Source organism: Sinocyclocheilus anshuiensis, unplaced genomic scaffold (assembly GCF_001515605.1).
Source record: "Sinocyclocheilus anshuiensis isolate Anshui unplaced genomic scaffold, SAMN03320099.WGS_v1.1 scaffold1462, whole genome shotgun sequence".
Lineage (NCBI taxonomy): Eukaryota > Metazoa > Chordata > Actinopteri > Cypriniformes > Cyprinidae > Sinocyclocheilus > Sinocyclocheilus anshuiensis.
Window position 1 is genome coordinate 267,552 of NW_015558644.1, and position 17,222 is coordinate 284,773.

Genomic DNA, 17,222 nt, shown 5'->3' on the forward strand with positions numbered 1-17,222 from the left:
TGAGTAACAGAATGATGACAGAATTTTTACTTTGGTTGAAGTATTGTGCTTGTCATTTTGAATAAAAATAAATAATAATATAATAATAAAGAATAATAATGTAATGTCATACGTAATGTAACCTCAGATCTGCATTTGACATTAACGCACATTTCGTTTTCTTGTCTGTGGCTGCAACTAAGCTGTCATCAATGGAAAAAAATAGACTGTCAAGGGACATGTTGTATTGTGTGTTTTGGCTCTCAACTATTTTTAAGAAAGTCTAAAATGCAGCACTTGCTAGAAGGATCTTGCTGTAAGTCCTGCCATGGTGTTGTGGGATTTCACAGGCCGTATTGTGTGAAGGTCAGGAAACTCTGTGAAGCATTGATACAGTACTGGCCTGGATTTCCTCAGTATGGACAGCTGCTCTTGATGACAAGATGGTAGGGTAAGTCACACTGAAGTCTTTACTTGGGGTCGTGGCCTTTTTTTTTTTCTTTCTTTCTTTTTTGATTTACGCAATATGCACACTGTGTAAGCTCACAGCACGTTATAATAAATTCAGGATTGTCATTTGCCAGCAAAAAATGGAAAGTTTGGAGCGGGAGGTTAATGTCCAGTTGTTCTGGGAAACTAAGAGCAACAGAAACAACATGCCAAAACAAAACCAAATGTTTTGCTGTCTGTCAATAGGGTATCATCATGATAAACCAGAAGGAAACCTCTTTTGTGACAGAAACCTGATGACAGGTTTACCAGACAGATGTTACGGCAGTCGGATGATGTGGTTGGATCTCGCAAAACCATGTCCAAGTCACATTTCATGTCAAAATAAATAAATATTTGAATGAAAATTAAGCCTATTTTAAGGCCATTAAGATTGCACTGTAACATTATTTGAAGGAAAATACAAATTCTGGTAACTCTAGTTGCAGCTGTGATTAAAATAATAATAATTATTATTATTATTAGCATTACATTTAAAAAGATATTTTTGCATTACTATGCTGAAAATTTGAAGGGAAATGTGCTGATTTATTTACTAATGCAAAAAAAAAAAAAAGAAAAAGTGTAAAAAAAATTGACATTTTCTTTAAGTAAAATATTATTAAAATTTCTTTTTTTTTTTTATTTTGGAAGTTAAATATGACTAGGACATTTTCTTGACAGGTTTTCTAAAATTAACCCATATAGATAGACACTCCCAGACTTCCTAATAAAGATTAACTTCTCACATGAAAGCTCCTGAAGCTCAAGTTCACCTTTGTACACTGATTAACATTAACAAACCTTGGGTACAACCTTCATTCTTTAAGTGTTGTAAATATTTGACACCTGGTGAAAGAACACAGTTCACCGACTCTAGGTTTTGTGTTAGTTTAGTAAAGAACAATTCACTCCATCATGACAAGTATCCAGTGAGGCCAGAGAGGGCCTCAATCAACAAAGGAAACATGATAAGTGTGCCGTGGGTGTTCAGGGAGTTCCTGGGCTTCTTTAGCTTGAACACCCCTGATGAGAAAGCCCTCCATTGACGCGACTTGCATTGAGAGTCACAGCATTAGTCATGGTTTTGTAATAGCTCATATCTGATAAAGATCTGATAGAGAATGTGGCCCATGGCAACAGATAACATACTACTGTCTTAACTTGTAGGTGGCATTCTTGAGCGTTCTTCAAGTATGACCTGCAGGGAATCCGAATGCGTCATATAAACAGTTTTCCATTCAGAACAACAACAGCTATGGTTTCTGTTTGTATGTACAAACAGATTTTCAACCAATTCATTTACTCATTCTGATTTTTTTCAAAAGCACTGAATAAAAGCACAATAATATACATTACAGGAGTGAAAGTAAATCAGGAATTCAATAAGCAATTTCCACCACTAATACATATAAAACACAATAATATAGAAATATAGCCTACTGTACAATGATTGCAGTAGAAATAACTGACAATAATAATAGCTGAAATCTGAAAGTGACAAATTGTAAAATGCAATGAATCACAAAAATCACAACTTTTGTGTTTAAGAAATGATAAGATTTGCTGTTAATCTGGACACATTCCCTTTCTGCTGCAGCAGATAAAGATTTTAATGAAACTAACTTAACAGACAATTTTGGCTGTCTTGTTCTCCTCGTCTTTGCCTCATTTGTTTCCTTTTAACTCATGTGCATAAAAAAGACTGCTCAGTATATAAAGCTCAAGTTGCTGTAACATTTAGCATTCCTCTTATGCATTTACAGTATTGATAATTTAATTCAATGTTCTGATCCATTAAGGGTTAAACTAGTGACTGCCAGGAATAGCACATCTTATCTGAGTGAATCTGAATCTTTTTGCCGTTTTCAACAAAAAAAAAATTCTAAAGTTATTTGTAGAAAACTTAGAAGTGGAAGAACCCTGCCTCAAAAGAAAACACCCAAGAATAGATCTCACAAGGAGAAGAAAGATAGCACAAGCTGCTGGTGAATGGACATGGGAAACAATTGCTCTCATTCCTAAAAAAAGACAGATTTTATATTAAGGCTGCACTTTGTCAGTGCTACTTGTTGACAGTGTTTGTTGAATGGTGAAAGGAGACGTCAAAGTTTGTGTGCCTTCAGAACAGCTTTATGTATTTTTCTTCCTGAGTTCCACTTGTAATGTTAAGGTATTTTTTGTGCCAAAATAGCCATAATTTAGATTTTAATGACCCTCTATTTAGATTTTTTTAACCCCCTCTCTCCTGGCCCTTAGAATGAAATGGACCGTTCTCTGCTGTTGTGCCTTTTAGACTTCTCCGAAAACGGCCTCTTCACATGTGAAAATGAGCAGCAACACTGTGCAGGTTTGTTGTCATATACAATATAGGTGATTGATTCATTGATTGAAATTCTGCATTACATTTGAAAGATAAAAATCTGCACTCAAATGTTCTGCACAAACTATTAAACTCATATTGAAATGACCTGGAATCCTGTTAAAAAATAATGTTGGTTTATAACATTTTGGGGGACTTTCCCATGTGGCTTTTAGGTTAATAGTTTCTATTCAACTTTTTCTTTATTTCCTCACTGTGACTAGGCGGGCCATGTTTCTGAATACTGAATAGGCGTTGTTGGTGTGCAAATGCCTATTTTTCATGTATCTGACATCTGTAATCCAGTGATTTCAGTTTGAGCCATTTTTGTAGCTTAGTTTCAATAAATATCAATTTTTAGAATGGGGAGGACATTTTGAATTTTAGAAGTTACAGCATGTTTTCATAGCTTCATCTTAAAAGATTGAGGATTTTTTTTTTTTGTTTCATGATCTGTCACCTTTAATCTGACATTAAAAAAGAGAAGTGAAACAAAAAAGGCCAAATTTGCAGTTTAATAGTCAATATACAGAAAAAACACTACTGTTCAAAAGTTTGAGATTGGCAAGATTTTTAATGTTTTTAACATTTCTTTTTTTTTCTTCTACTTACCAAGGCTGCATTTATTTATAAAAACTGTAAAATTGTGAAATATTGAATTTTCAGCATCATTACTCCAGTCTTCAGTGTCACATGATCCTTCAGAAATCATTCTATTATGCTGATTTGCTGCTTAAGAAATATTTCATATTTTTATCAATGCTGCATGAAAACAGTTGTGCTGCTTAATATTTTTGAATAGAAAGTTCAAAAGAACAGTTTATTTAAAATATAAATCTTTTGTAATATAAATGTATTTACTGTCACTTTTGATCAATTTAATGAGTCTTTGCAAAATAAATGTATTAATTTCTTTCCAAAAACAATAAAAAAAAAAGACATACTGACACTAGGGATGCAACAATACAGTTCCCAGAATCCCACGGTTCGGTACGTACATCGTTTTTTTTTTATCCACGGTTTTCGGTTCGTTTCAGTTCTGATCGCTTGGCATATCAGAATGTTTTTTTGCAATTTAAAATGTTTTTTTTTTTCTTTTACAAATCTTAAAAAAAAAATCCTGTACTCTTCTGTACAATGGAAAATAACATTGATTATCATATGTCTACTTCAAATTTTTTTTTTTTGGAGAGATTTTTAGTTTATCTGTGTATCTGTGATAGTTTAGTTTATAGTTTATCTGTGTTCTTCAAGCCATCTCAGGTATTTTCATAACAGCTGATTATATTTATAATTCATTGCTAATCGACATAGCCTTTATTACAGTATATTTTCTGCCTCATTCTGTGATAAGAATCCACATCAGATCACAAAAGGAAGTTATTTCAAACATTCGACTGGTGTTGTGGAGTAAAAACATGTTACAACGTTCTCTTTTGTTGGACAGCAGGTTTAGAAACGCTTCTCATTACAAGTCATTACAAGGGAAGATGTTTGATGTGTGTTGTTTTTTATAAGCGAGGAGACTCACGGACACACAAACAGAGCCAATTCAGAGAGAAAGAATACGCACGGAAATTATTTAAATGCAAAACTGAAAAACCGCATATTGAACCATAGATGTCGTACCGAACGGTTCAATATTATATTGAGAATTGTGGCATCCCTAACTGACACTGAGAACTCTTTTGACTGCAGATTGTGTCAATTGACCAGTCAGAATCAATTATTCCAGAGAATGTTTCAGAACATTTCATAGTACAATATCAAGGAAGGGCATATACACAGGATCCACCTAGTTTTCTTGTTACAGGCCAGTTTGCATGAGAAGCAGAATCAAACAAAAGCCTCTTCTTAGTTTCTGTCACCATCCCATAATATCAGTCCAGCCTACACAAGGAATGCAGGGGAATGACCCGTAATGTTACCAGGGAACAGACTCATTCCTTTAATCTCTATTGGGTTTCTTTATGAGCCAGAGAGTAAGAGAGACTCAACATTAACCTCAGCAGATGTGTGACTTATGCCCACAGATCCACCTGCACAGTGTTTAATCACCAGCTATAATGACTAGCTATAAAAGTCTGTCTTTGTTTTCTGTTCCATGTACTTGTTCCTGCTTTCAGTACAGCTTTATTAGTAGGGGAATATTGGTTTTACAACAAGCCCCTCCTTTTGCAGGTGCTCTGGAAACTGCCCCTAATGTTTCCGTAGTTTTTGTTCATACTGTATATACTGATATAGAAATCAAACTGACCCTATTTACTTTTTAATGCACATTCTTGGTCTTATAGTCTAATTAATTTCCGTCCTGTATCCTGTGTTTCTGCATTTTTTCTCATTTAATATCCTGTTTAAGTCCTGTTTAACATATTATATGATGTAAATTAAATGGCTTGTGAACGCTTACGTCTTCAGATTTGTATTGAAGCCTGTTTTTGCCACGGGATAAAAAAAAAAGAAAGATTTTTTATCACAGAAATGTGAGTTTATATCTTTCAATTCTGAATTGTTATAGCACAATTTTTACTTTTTCCCCCTCAGAATTGCAAGAAATAAAGTCCGAATTGAGAGATGTAAACTTGCATTTCTGAGATAAAAAGTCAGATTTGTGAGATTAAAAAATTACAATTAACTTCTTTATTTTTTATTCTTTGGCAGAAAAAGAAAGAATTGCGAGATATAAACTGAGGCAAATTCTGAGGGGGAAAAAAAAGACTAAATTGTAAGGTAAAAAAAAAAGGGAAAAATAATCAGAATTCTAAATTTATATCTCGCAATTCTGACTTTTTTTCCCCTCAGAATTGTTAGAAAAAAATTTCAGAATTGTGAAATAAAAAATTGAAATTACCTTTTTCTTTTTCTTCCATGGTGGAAACAGGCTTAGATTTGTGTAGAACATGAATTAGCCAGGAAAGACAGTCACTGACACAAGTAGATATTTTTGTGGGTCAAGCTGTCGGATAACACACACGGGTCCAATATCTGAATATAAACCATGGCACATTCACAGGTCTATGTTTAGAGCTTTTATGATGTGCGGATAATAACTGCGGATCCAGATTTAGAAAGGACGGAGCCTCAACATTTATCTAATGGAGTCAGTGTCAGTATTGCCGCTCGAACCATGTTTATTTTCTATTTGCATAGTCAACTGCAGCTTAATTGTTCGTAGCTGTGATTCAGTTGTGTTTCAGATTCACTCAATGATATTGTCTGTTGTCTCGTCATCAGCGTAACATTTGCCTGATGCCATATATTGTGGTGAGTGTTTGATCCGATTTCATTGATGATGGGCCAGACCCATATAAGCCTACATCATCTCATTGTCCCTGGGGCCACTCATCTGCCTGTCAACCCCGGAAAACACAACAGGGGGCCACCGAGAGGAAGAGGTTTCACATGGAGACACAAAGGCTGGGCGCTCTGACTCACGCTTACACATTCACCGGGGGAAATGGCTAAGTAATCAGCGCTCACCACAGAGATTTTTAATGATCTAACAGGTCTAAGTGACTGTTAGCAATAAACCGTTTTTCATATTTCTATCCAGTCAGCTTTCAAAAGAGTAAGAAATGTGGAGCACACAGAAACATTACTTTTAAGTGCTCTGAGCCAGGCTTTGTTCACGCCTGGATGAAATGCCAAAACCCTGTGCCGTGACATTAGAGTCGATGACTCTGGGATCTGGGTTTGTGGTCAAATTACGTTGAAAGGTTGAAAGTTGAGGTTTTTGGGACTGGAAGGGGCGTTTTACTTACTGTAGAAGTGTAATGTTGTAAATCATGTTAGGATGCATCTTTTAAGGACGTTTTACTGCAAAACATGACAGAAAACTGATAAAGAAAATGATGCATTGCTGTAAAAACAAAAACACATGTCTGTGCTGTGCTGGATGCACATTATTCTTATATTAAAAGAATGGATCACTCCTTATAAAGCATGTTGATGATTCTTGCCATTACTATGTCTGTCTTTGTTGTAAAGCAAAGCTTTTACAGGAGAGCAGTGAGCTCACCAAATGAAAATTCCCCTTCTAGCATTCCTCTGGCCCTGACTACAGCTCCCACTTCTCTGTGGCTTGCTGTTCAGAAACCAGACAACGCAAATTAGAGAGCGAGACTGGTCTTTTTAGCACCTGATTCAGGCTTCTTAAAGGAATAGTCTAGGTTAAATACAAGTTGTGCTGTGTGTTTCTATGCCTTTTGCTGCCTGGTCATTCTTGCTAAGAGGTTTTTATAAATAGTTCACAAAACCCTGCATCTTATTAAATAACCACTTATAATCCAGTATAAAACCAATTCCCTCCAGTCAGTTTTTTTTTTACATGGTTAAAAAAAGGTTACTTTTGAACCATACCTCGATTTACAAATGAACAAAATGTGATGACATTCATTGTGTACTTGCCCCATTAGCTTCCATTGTAAGTGCATTTTTTCTTGTTTTTTATATTGTTAGTGAGGTATAAGTTGCCATCACTTTGTGTCATTCAACCGTAACTGGCACCTAATGTGACATTTTCAGAAAGACGTAACCTGGGTAACTATTTAAAATCAGCATGCACTGCACAAACAGTGGCTCATGGAAGAGTCATTCTGGCAGAAAGGCACACACGCTTTAGCCTAATCCTGCCCAACCGCATTCGCCGGAAATGGGAGGCTGTGAGGGTGGTGGAGGCTCTTGTTTAAATATGTGAGTCAAGTGCAAGACATCCCTCCCTTCTGTCTGAATTCTGCAATGTGGTAAAAAAAGGCAATGCTCAACACAAGCCACAGCCCTGGAACACCATCAGATTCCCAACGTTTATTGATAGCATCGACTGAAAAAGCAACTGAATTTGTTTGTGCAGGAGCTGGAGCAAAAAGGAGATGGCTTCTTAGTCATTTTGTCCTCTATCATATCATATCCTCACATTTGACATACAATCCTGCTCGGACCCTCCAGGGGATCTAAATAGATGGGTGAGAATTTAATAACATGATAAAGATACACTTTAGTGTCTGTCCAGCACCATGAGGTCACAGTGAAAGAATCTAATGGCAGCTCATGTGGGCCATCAGGACAGAAGATGAAGTGGACTTCTGGCTCTCTAGGAGAAAGACAGATGGTGCATCAGACAGTTGATGTTTATGTAGAGTTGAAACGTGAGACAGTAGAAGTGTGACCACTGTAAACATTCAGTTCATATCCATAATCCCTAGCCATGTGTCTATCTCCTCAGACTACCATGTGCTATGGATAATTCAACATTAATAATTATATATTATATCAATATTAATTATATTGATATAATAATTCTATAATATATCATATAAATATTAAAATTATAATAATGTAATCTATAATGTTTAATAATAATAATAATCTATAATTTAATAATAATAATTATTATTATATTTAGTGGTGTTTGTATTGGTCATATGCCTTTCAAAACCCTTATTAACCTATATATATTTGTAAATTATGTAAAAATATTTTTTCATCATTCCCTTATAATCATTCTTTTTCCTCAAAAATAAGTTATTTTTAAATAGTTACTCATCTGTCCTTTTCAATATTATAATAGTAAATATCCTTGAGCTACGTTTTTATTTTTGTAATCCATTTGGAGTTTTATATAAATATACACACACACACACACACACACACACACACAAACTATTTAAAAATAACTAACAACAAGTAACATCAAAACCAGATTGGTTTAAAATGGCTGTTAATCTGTCCACTGTAGTGGACAACATGCAAAAAAAAAAAAAGAGTTGAATTTCAAATTTCACTGGTGGAGTGACAGTGTGTCCGAATCTGTGGCAGATGCTCTTCTGCGCTGCCAGAGAGTTGTTAATACGCCGCACGCACACCCTCCTCAACACAGGTGAGTGAGTGAAAACAAACACCTAAGACACAACACATTCTCAAGATATGTATAATGAACCTTTGGCCCAACACATTCTGGTGGCCTAATGAGATCCCCAACTGTCAGTGTGCGCACTTCCATTGTACAATGGAAATGAGCTATTGTTACAGCAGGAAACACCTTGCTCAACAAATAGGTTTTGAGAAAAGGCAAGTTTTTACCAGCAAACAATAAATGTTACTCAACTGAATCATATTACACAACCAGTGGAGATGTCTTTCAGGCAGAGCCACTACAAGAAATGTCTGAGCGCATGTCAAGTTAAGTCACCTATATATAGCGCTTACAACATAGATTGTTTCGAAGCAGATTCACAGTAATAAACTGGAAAATGACAGAATCAATGATGCAAACTTTGTCAAATATGAGAGAAATTCAAATTCTGCTGTAAAGCAGCCCTAAAGAGACAATAGTGTCATTATTCAGCTTAAGTCATTTTTCTGTTAATTCAGTTCAGTTCAATGACTGATTAAAGTTCATTAATTATTAAACGGTTCAATTCAGCTACAGACAGCTCTACAGAATACAATAGGGTTATTATTTAAATTAAGCCAGTTCAATGTTGATTCAGTTCAGTTCAGTAGACCTTAGTAGCCTAAGTGTATTGCCATATTTAATTTTTGTCACAGGAATGAAAACGAGGCTATGACGGATAGATGTGTAGTGTGTTCAATGGATTGTACTGTTGTTCAGCTGACAAAATGTCTTTCCAAAAAAACTTTCAGTAGACAAAAACTATTTTGAAAGTTGTGAAAATTGTGTGATCTAAGACCTTAATACTGTTTTAATCCACATAAAATTCAATAGCCTACGGCGTCTAACCTCATTCTCGCAAACCTGTTTGTAGTTATTAACGCGACCGCAGGACGTTTTCAATGGCTCTTGGGCAGCCATATCAGAGATTGTCTTATTAGCTATGTTTCCATCACCCTCTCCTATCTGTTTTTATGCGCATCTTGATGTTTCGCATCAGAAACGAGTGATGAAAATGCCAAATTTAAAGAAACAAAAATCCTTTAATTCACAAAAAAGGTTTTACGCTCACTTGAGGTGTTTTTTTGACTTGTGCGAAAGAGGGTTAATGTGAATAATGGGAGATGGAAACGCATTTGCCGAATAAATTCCTCCAAGTGCAAAATTCCTCAAAAAAGTCATGTGACTTTGTGCTGGGACGGCATAACCTGACTAACCAGCGGACCGATCTCGTTGCACAGCATCTGAAAGATTGTTATGGTCATTCTTAAATGCCTGAACAAAGTCGTTCATCAAAGAATTTCTGTATAATTGCCTCCCAAAACTGTCTTGCACGACTGCATTCCCAAACAGCAGCACCAGGGGCGTGGCGTCTGGGTATGCAGGGTATGCACATGATATAGGCCCGGGCTGATTGGGGGCCAGCCGAGGGGGACCATTTAATTATAATGAGGGAACGAATTCTAAATTCGTGGCCTAAATAAATAAATAAATTGTCTGCATGACGTGCAGAGCTCGGTAATTTCTTATGTGCATTTGTTATATTGCTCTCGTGAACTGCGTCATTTTTTAAAACTACGTGCATTGCCACGGCCAAATAAAATAATTAATAATTAAACAAAAAACCTGTGTGAGTTTGGTAGCTAGCTAGTTGAAAAGACTGTATCACAACTATCACATCTAGCTTCAGCGACACCTGCACTATTTTAATTACAGTATCTTTCTTTCATTTTAATTCTCTTTTATCGAAAGACTATGGAAAGTAGCCGTTCTTTCCATTGAGAATACACAAAGCCTTAAATTAAACACCAATATTATGGATGAATTTGCCGAAAGAAATGCCCAGAGAATTAAATTAAATTAAATTAATTACAACTAAAATGAGTGAGTAGCCTAGTTTTTTCTTTTTCTTTCTTTCTTTCTTTCTTTCTTTCTTTCTTTCTTTCTTTCTTTCTTTCTTTCTTTCTTTCTGTCTTTTTGCGTTTTGGGCGGCTGTGCCAAGAGTGTGTTTGCATTAAGTAATTTAGTAAATATGGCAGCTTTTTAGTGCCATAATATTTTTTTAATAAAATTAAAATTACAATATTGAGAAATTTGTGTTATATTGCGTGAATAAAGTTAATCAATGTGAAAATTCCACCTACTCACGAAAAAAAAGGTCTGTGGCAATTAACTGACTGATTTATGAAAATAATAAAATAATGTTGGCAAAGTTATATTGTTGCCGTTTCTGAGGTAGGCTAAATGCTTCTTACGACTGTTATGACTATTCACAGGCTATTTTATTGATGATTTTCGAAACACTGATTGATCAACCGAATAGCCTACATGCGATATTCTTTTAAGTTGTTCTGATTTTTTCAACATGTCTTCTGATTTTCATTCGTGCTGAAAAATAGAAAAATAGATGATTGATTCACGTGCCACTTGAACTGAATGTGATCTCACGCCACATTAAAGAGCGGAAAACACATTTATTGTTTGTATTTCATGATAAAATTGACAGAATTTAAAGGCTACGCTTTGTGTTATATTAAAAGTAACAAAACACGCTTATTGCGATTATTGGGTGGCTGGTGCGCTACAATGAATAGACTTGAAAACGTTAAATAGCCTGATGCCGGATGGCAAGTGATTCTAGATTTTCGAATGGTAGTTTGCCGCACGATGGGGAACTGAAATTCCTGGTAATGAGGAGAGGAAAAATGCTCTTTTGAGTATGTGGGGCCGTTATCACAGTGGTAATTTGCTTGGGCACAAACTGAATGAGAAGGACAGACCCAGCTTGAATGGAGCTTCCATCGCTCTGTGTTAAAGGGGTCATATGATGCGATTTCAATTTTCCCTTTCTCTTTGAAGTGTTGCAAGCTCTTGGTGCATAAAGAAGATCTGTAAGTGGAGGGATGGAGAGCGAGCACAAGCTTTCTTGGAGAGAGTTCTGGCCTCGGTGAGAACCGATCCTCTCCTCTTCCTCTCTTGGTTCAGATCAGGACGGCTTCTGAGACACAGGGTCCAACATCACTCTGGGGCGGGGACCTTGGCGCTTCTGAAACAGGTAGAGTTTCACCATCCGGGGGCGCTGCTGGATCCCAAGCTATTCTTTTTGTCTGGGGCTGAGCTGGCACCGGCTTGGCAGGCTGCTGAGTGGATGGAGCCTTTTGGTGACTTGAACCAGCCGACGCACTGGAGCACTTTGGCAGGAAGTGACACATTGCCTGCGATGATTTCTCTGCCGCTGTAAACTGCTTTGTAAACCCATCCACGGCAGGGCCAAACAGTCCTTTAGGAGAGACTGGCGAGTCTAGGAAGGCGACCTTGTGACACTAATTACATCACTTCCTGTTTGTTGCTGCCGTGTGTTTTGAGTTTGAGACTTGACTTGTCAGCATCCCTGATCTCTTTCAAATTCAGCCAAAGGTGGCACTCCAGCACCACCAAATTGGCCATGGCCTTGCCGATCGCCTGCACGGTGGCCTTACTAGCGTGCAGAGCCAGGTCAGTCACTGTGCGAAGCTCTCTAAAGGCATCAGAACTCTGGCCGAACTTGTCCATGGTGCGGAGAAGTTTGGCCTGGAACATTTGAAGCACCGCCATCGTGTGAAGCGCTGATCCAGCCTGGCCAGCCACTGAATAAGTCCTTTTTGCTTGGGCTGAGGTAATCCTGCAGGGCTTAGATGGATGTGTTGCATGGGCTTTCAACCCCAGGGCCGATGGAGGGCACAGATGCTGGGCCATGCTGTCTGCGTCAGAGGTGGGAAACACACCCACTCTTCAGCGTCCGAAGCCATTCCTTCCATCCGAAGCTTCCTCCTCAGATGCGCCGAAGGAAATCAAGCCACTCACAGCTGACGAGGGGCACTGATCCTCACGTGTGAAGCACACAGGCGAATCGAGGCGTTAGGGGGAGCCAGGTGTTAAAGCCCCGCTGCTCCGCTGTTTCTTTCTCCTAAATGTTGCTCAGAGCCGACTTATATTTCTGGCACAATTAAGCAAGCCAAAGTGGCAGTGGCAAGGAACCCAAACTCCATCAGGAGATAAAAATGGAAAAAAGAAGTTTGGAAGAAACTGGGCTCAGTCGAGAGGTCAGTTCTGCTCTGGTATGTCATCATAACCTTCCTGAATCATGAACTGTAAACTTGACATACTGCCAGGGTGTGACCCAAACCCATATGTACAGTATTCCGACCAGATGTGGCAGTTAGATTGGATAGCTCATAAAGCATGAGAATGATGTCATTCCTAAATGAGGGCTGTCGGCCACCCAGCGTGTGATGAGCTACCCGTATCCTCTGCCAGATCGGTCAGCTGACCACGCTGTATCCAATTACCCAAAGCTGAGTGAACTTCTATGAGTATATAACAATAAATGTTCATGTTGTCTGTCAGTATCACTAACAAATAGTGATAAAGTCCAGACTCAGAAAACACTTCTTCCGATGCCCCTGTATGAATGACGTCACCCAATGGGAGCTTTACAAACAAACAGCATGATTCATTCATTCAAGCAGACAGGCGCTGTACGGAACAAGCTGAGCTTGTTAATGCATTTTGCGGAGGTGGTTTGCTACAGATGTTTAAACATTGGTTTGAAACAGTGAAGGTCAAAGGTTAAAAAAACCAACAAAAGATCTGAGACCAACTTCAAATAGCAAAGGGAAATGAGCTCTTTGGTGTGGGTTCCTCTTTCAAGTTCTGCCATAGATCCAGTTTTTATAGACCAGGAGAATAAATTTCAGTCGTTATGAGTATAAAACGCTGAAGGTGTGACAAATGCACAAGTATTGCAATTTTCTGTCAAGGAAGTGCAATTTCATGATGATGCAAGCAGATAATGCAAGGTGAGAATTTGCAAGTGATGGGTGTGTTTGTGAAAGAGTGTTTATAGTCAATGTAACATGGCCACAATGCAGATCACACACAGGATACAGGTGTATGTCACATGAAAGACATCCTTGGAATTGAAAGCAGGAGGCAGACTAGACCGTTTTTTTTTATTTTTTATGCCAAAACATAGACATTACAGCGTTTGCTATTCCTGTTTTCAAAAATATCTTTGAAAAGGGAAGCCGGTCCTAACTGCTCTGATGAGGAAATTACTCATTGCATCACACTGGAATCTTCCTCCTTGGGAAAAGGAGCATACAATTCTCAAAAGAAATTACAATAACTTGGTCTTTTATATAGAGGATTTATTATTTGCCTTAATTTCTTGTCTGAGCATTTTAAAAATACTCTATACATACAATGATAGAATGAGGAAGCAACTACTTTATGTCTTATAGAGCAGGGTGCTGAAATTAAATAAACAGAAAATTAACTAATAATTCACATTTCTTAATTTGCACAGCTCAATAACAGTGTTAACGTTTTACTGGCCAAAAATATATATATTTTTTTTTTCTCTAATAGAAAAGAAAAAAGCTTAAAATATGACTTTTCATAAAGTTTGCTGAAATATACATTCTAACACTGTCCTGAACATAAAAATACAAATAATAATTCCAAAAATTCTCTTCATTAAATGAGTCAAAAATATCAAAATGCATACCATTGTAATATATTATTTTGATTTTCAGTCTACCACGGTTCAGTACTCACTTACTGAATAGACACTGATTACTACTGCTTCTTTTAATAAATAAAATATTACATCAACATACAACACAGAGACTTTCAAATACATTGCCAGTGCATTAGGGCTGGACAAGGTTGGTCTAAATCCAAATAAATATTAATAGATATATATACATACATAAATAAATAAATTAAAGCATAGCCAGCAATGATTAAATACACAGTGCACAAGACATGAACAAAACTGCTTATTTGTAAGAATACTTATTTCAGGCAGAGCTTCTTCAGCACTAGAAAAAGCCTTGTCTCTAAAACTCAAACTACATTCCCAACCCCGAAGAGTTCCTTCTCATTCTGTATTGAACAGCTCAGTGTCTCTTCCTGACCGAGTTGGTCTGTCAGAGTTCTAGTTCGTGGCAGGTTTTGAGCTCTCCTGCGAACCATTTAGTGAGTCATTCGTGAGTCAGGCCTTTCACAGAGGCACCATGACTCCTGCCAAACAAATGCTGTCACTCTATCCTCCTCTCCAGCACACTGTGCCCTCTGCTCATCACAACATTCAACTTTGCCACTTCATTTTGAGGTAGAATTTCCACACTGTTGCCCTGAAATAAAACAAGAACCCAGATGTCAGGCGACTTGAGTCAAATCATGCTGGATGATTTTATGCAGTATGTACCGATGGATGACTTCACTCACCATTCTCTCCAGTCTCATTTAGTGGTGTGGGGCGGCTCCCAGTTTAACTTTCTCCTCATTTTCCACATTATATGCACCTTGCTTGTGAAACCTAGATGATACAAAGATTGACATTATGATAGACTGCAGACATCTAATTGCTTATAGAAATTAAAGGGTGAGATTAAGTACAAACCTGAGTGCCAGCATCAGTCCAATGATGGTGAGACATAACGAAGAGAGAACCACGGCCACCACAGCAAGGGCCGTAGTGCGGCTATACACTCCCTCGTTCTTCTTTACTTCCAGGGAGAAAAGGTGGCATCGCTCTCCCGAGAAGCCCTGGTCACAACTGGGAAAAAAAAACAGCCATTGATTCTCTTAAACGATAAAACAGTAACAATAAAACAGTAGCAAAAACTACAGGAGAAATGGTTTAAAGGAAGTGCTTACATGCATGAGGGCCCCTTTAAGTCCCTGAGATACTGGCAGGTTCCGTGGATACAAAAGTCCTTGTACTTTTTTAGACATGGATTCCTTTTCTTGCCTCTTCCCTTCTTCCTTCCAAGCCCCTTCCTCTTCGAGTCTTCAAGTTTCTCTGCATTCAAAACTGCACTAGGGTCTTTGGGTTTGCTTGAAAACGCAACTGTTTTGGTGGGAAAAGAAGAGGAAATGTACAGTTATTCATACTAAAACTGAAACTACAGCACAAATGAAAACCACAAAATCTGTGACAAATTGCTTATGCTCCTCTATTGTAAGTCATTTGGGATAAAAGTGTCCGCTAAACATGTACATTTAAAATGAATTACCTAATGGCACCTCGTAATCCCCTGAAAACTCATCCTCTTCATCGTCATAGTAATACTCGTCTTCCTCATATTCCACTTGCTTGTTGTCCACAGTAGATCTCTTCTCATTCAGTGCCTCCAAAAGATCAATTACAGCTGTCTGTGCAGGCCTCTCGCTCTCAAACCGCTCTATAGACGCACCGCTCACTGATGTGACAGCCACTGAATGGGAAAACAGTGAATAGCCATTAAAAATTAATCAGTCAGGCTGATTGATTGTTTATGGTTATGCAGTGGATTGCTGACTACATTGTAAATGATAAACTAACTGGTGTCTCATAATTGTATTTTTTGTATCTTATTTATTTTGTTATTAATGCATAGAGCCCACTATAAACTAATATTTCCCTTTTAACTAGAAAAGTTTATTACACAATCTCGAGGCTGACATGCAAATAAGCTTGTTTTATAATTAATAATAGGTTGTGTGCATTACCTAAAGTCCCTAGAGGGTGCAAAGGGACTCGTTTACAAAAAGCTTGCATGCACAGACACTGAGCTAACGAATGAACGCATGAGACAAAAATAAATATATCCCAGAATATTCTTAAAACAGAATGACTGAATGACATTGTTGACCCATTAATAGGTTCACTGGCAAATCTAAAGTTTAGAATGGTAAAAAAAAAAAAAGTCTGGTGAATATGAAACAAGTCATGTTAGGAATTTTCACACAACCTATTAGTAAAAACGAAGCTTTTTTAATCAAAAACTGAATTATTTTATATTTAATAGTATATTTTTTATATAACTAGCACAGGGTTGTAATGCGACACCCTTCAGCAACAAGCCACGGTGTGTCAGATACTCACCGATGGTTAAGGCGAAAAGACGCAAAATAGTTAAAAACTTCATATTTTCCCTTCTGGTAATGACGACGATAGATTCAGCTGTTAAAAATAAAATCCTTCCCGCTCTGTTAATTCATTTGAAGCCACCGCAGATTGTTACTTCGTGTCTTCGAGTTTTACTTTGTTACTGTGAGCGTCTCTCGTGCGTCAAGGTTAAAAAATCAGCCGCGTCTCAGTGACAGCCATTTAAATATGATTGTGGCCACGCCCACCAGAGCTGTAACAGATTGTGTATCAGGACAAAATCCTTTGATAAGTGTTTTATTAGCTGTTTTATTGGTCTGCACCTCTTTCTTCTTTTTTATTTTTTCAGTTTTAACCCTCCTACTATGCTAAAGACCTACACCCACCTGTGATCATCTGGCCTACACTGTAAACAATTAAAAATGCAAGACTTTTTGAATAGAGCACAAAGGGTGCTTTTATCTTTCTCTTTTTCTTTCTTTTCTATTTATTTTATTTAATATTGATGAAGTAACAATTGTTTGTTAATCCTGGCTAACTTCACTTTTGGCATTTCATAATATCTCCCATATTTTATGACAAAT

At 37.3% G+C, this 17,222-nt stretch overlaps 1 protein-coding gene across 1 annotated transcript; it reads right to left on the reverse strand.

Moving 5' to 3' along the window:
• Window positions 1-13,897: 13,897 nt before the first annotated feature.
• Window positions 13,898-16,831, reverse strand: LOC107680912 (proheparin-binding EGF-like growth factor). The gene is made up of 6 exons (XM_016476990.1): window positions 16,636-16,831; window positions 15,785-15,985; window positions 15,426-15,618; window positions 15,169-15,324; window positions 14,994-15,084; window positions 13,898-14,899 (listed from the first exon to the last, which is right to left on the reverse strand). Exons 1-5 carry the CDS (start codon window positions 16,676-16,678, stop codon window positions 15,012-15,014), a joined length of 666 nt encoding a protein of 221 aa, XP_016332476.1. The 5' UTR covers window positions 16,679-16,831; the 3' UTR covers window positions 13,898-14,899; window positions 14,994-15,011.
• Between the last annotated feature and the right edge of the window lie 391 nt (window positions 16,832-17,222).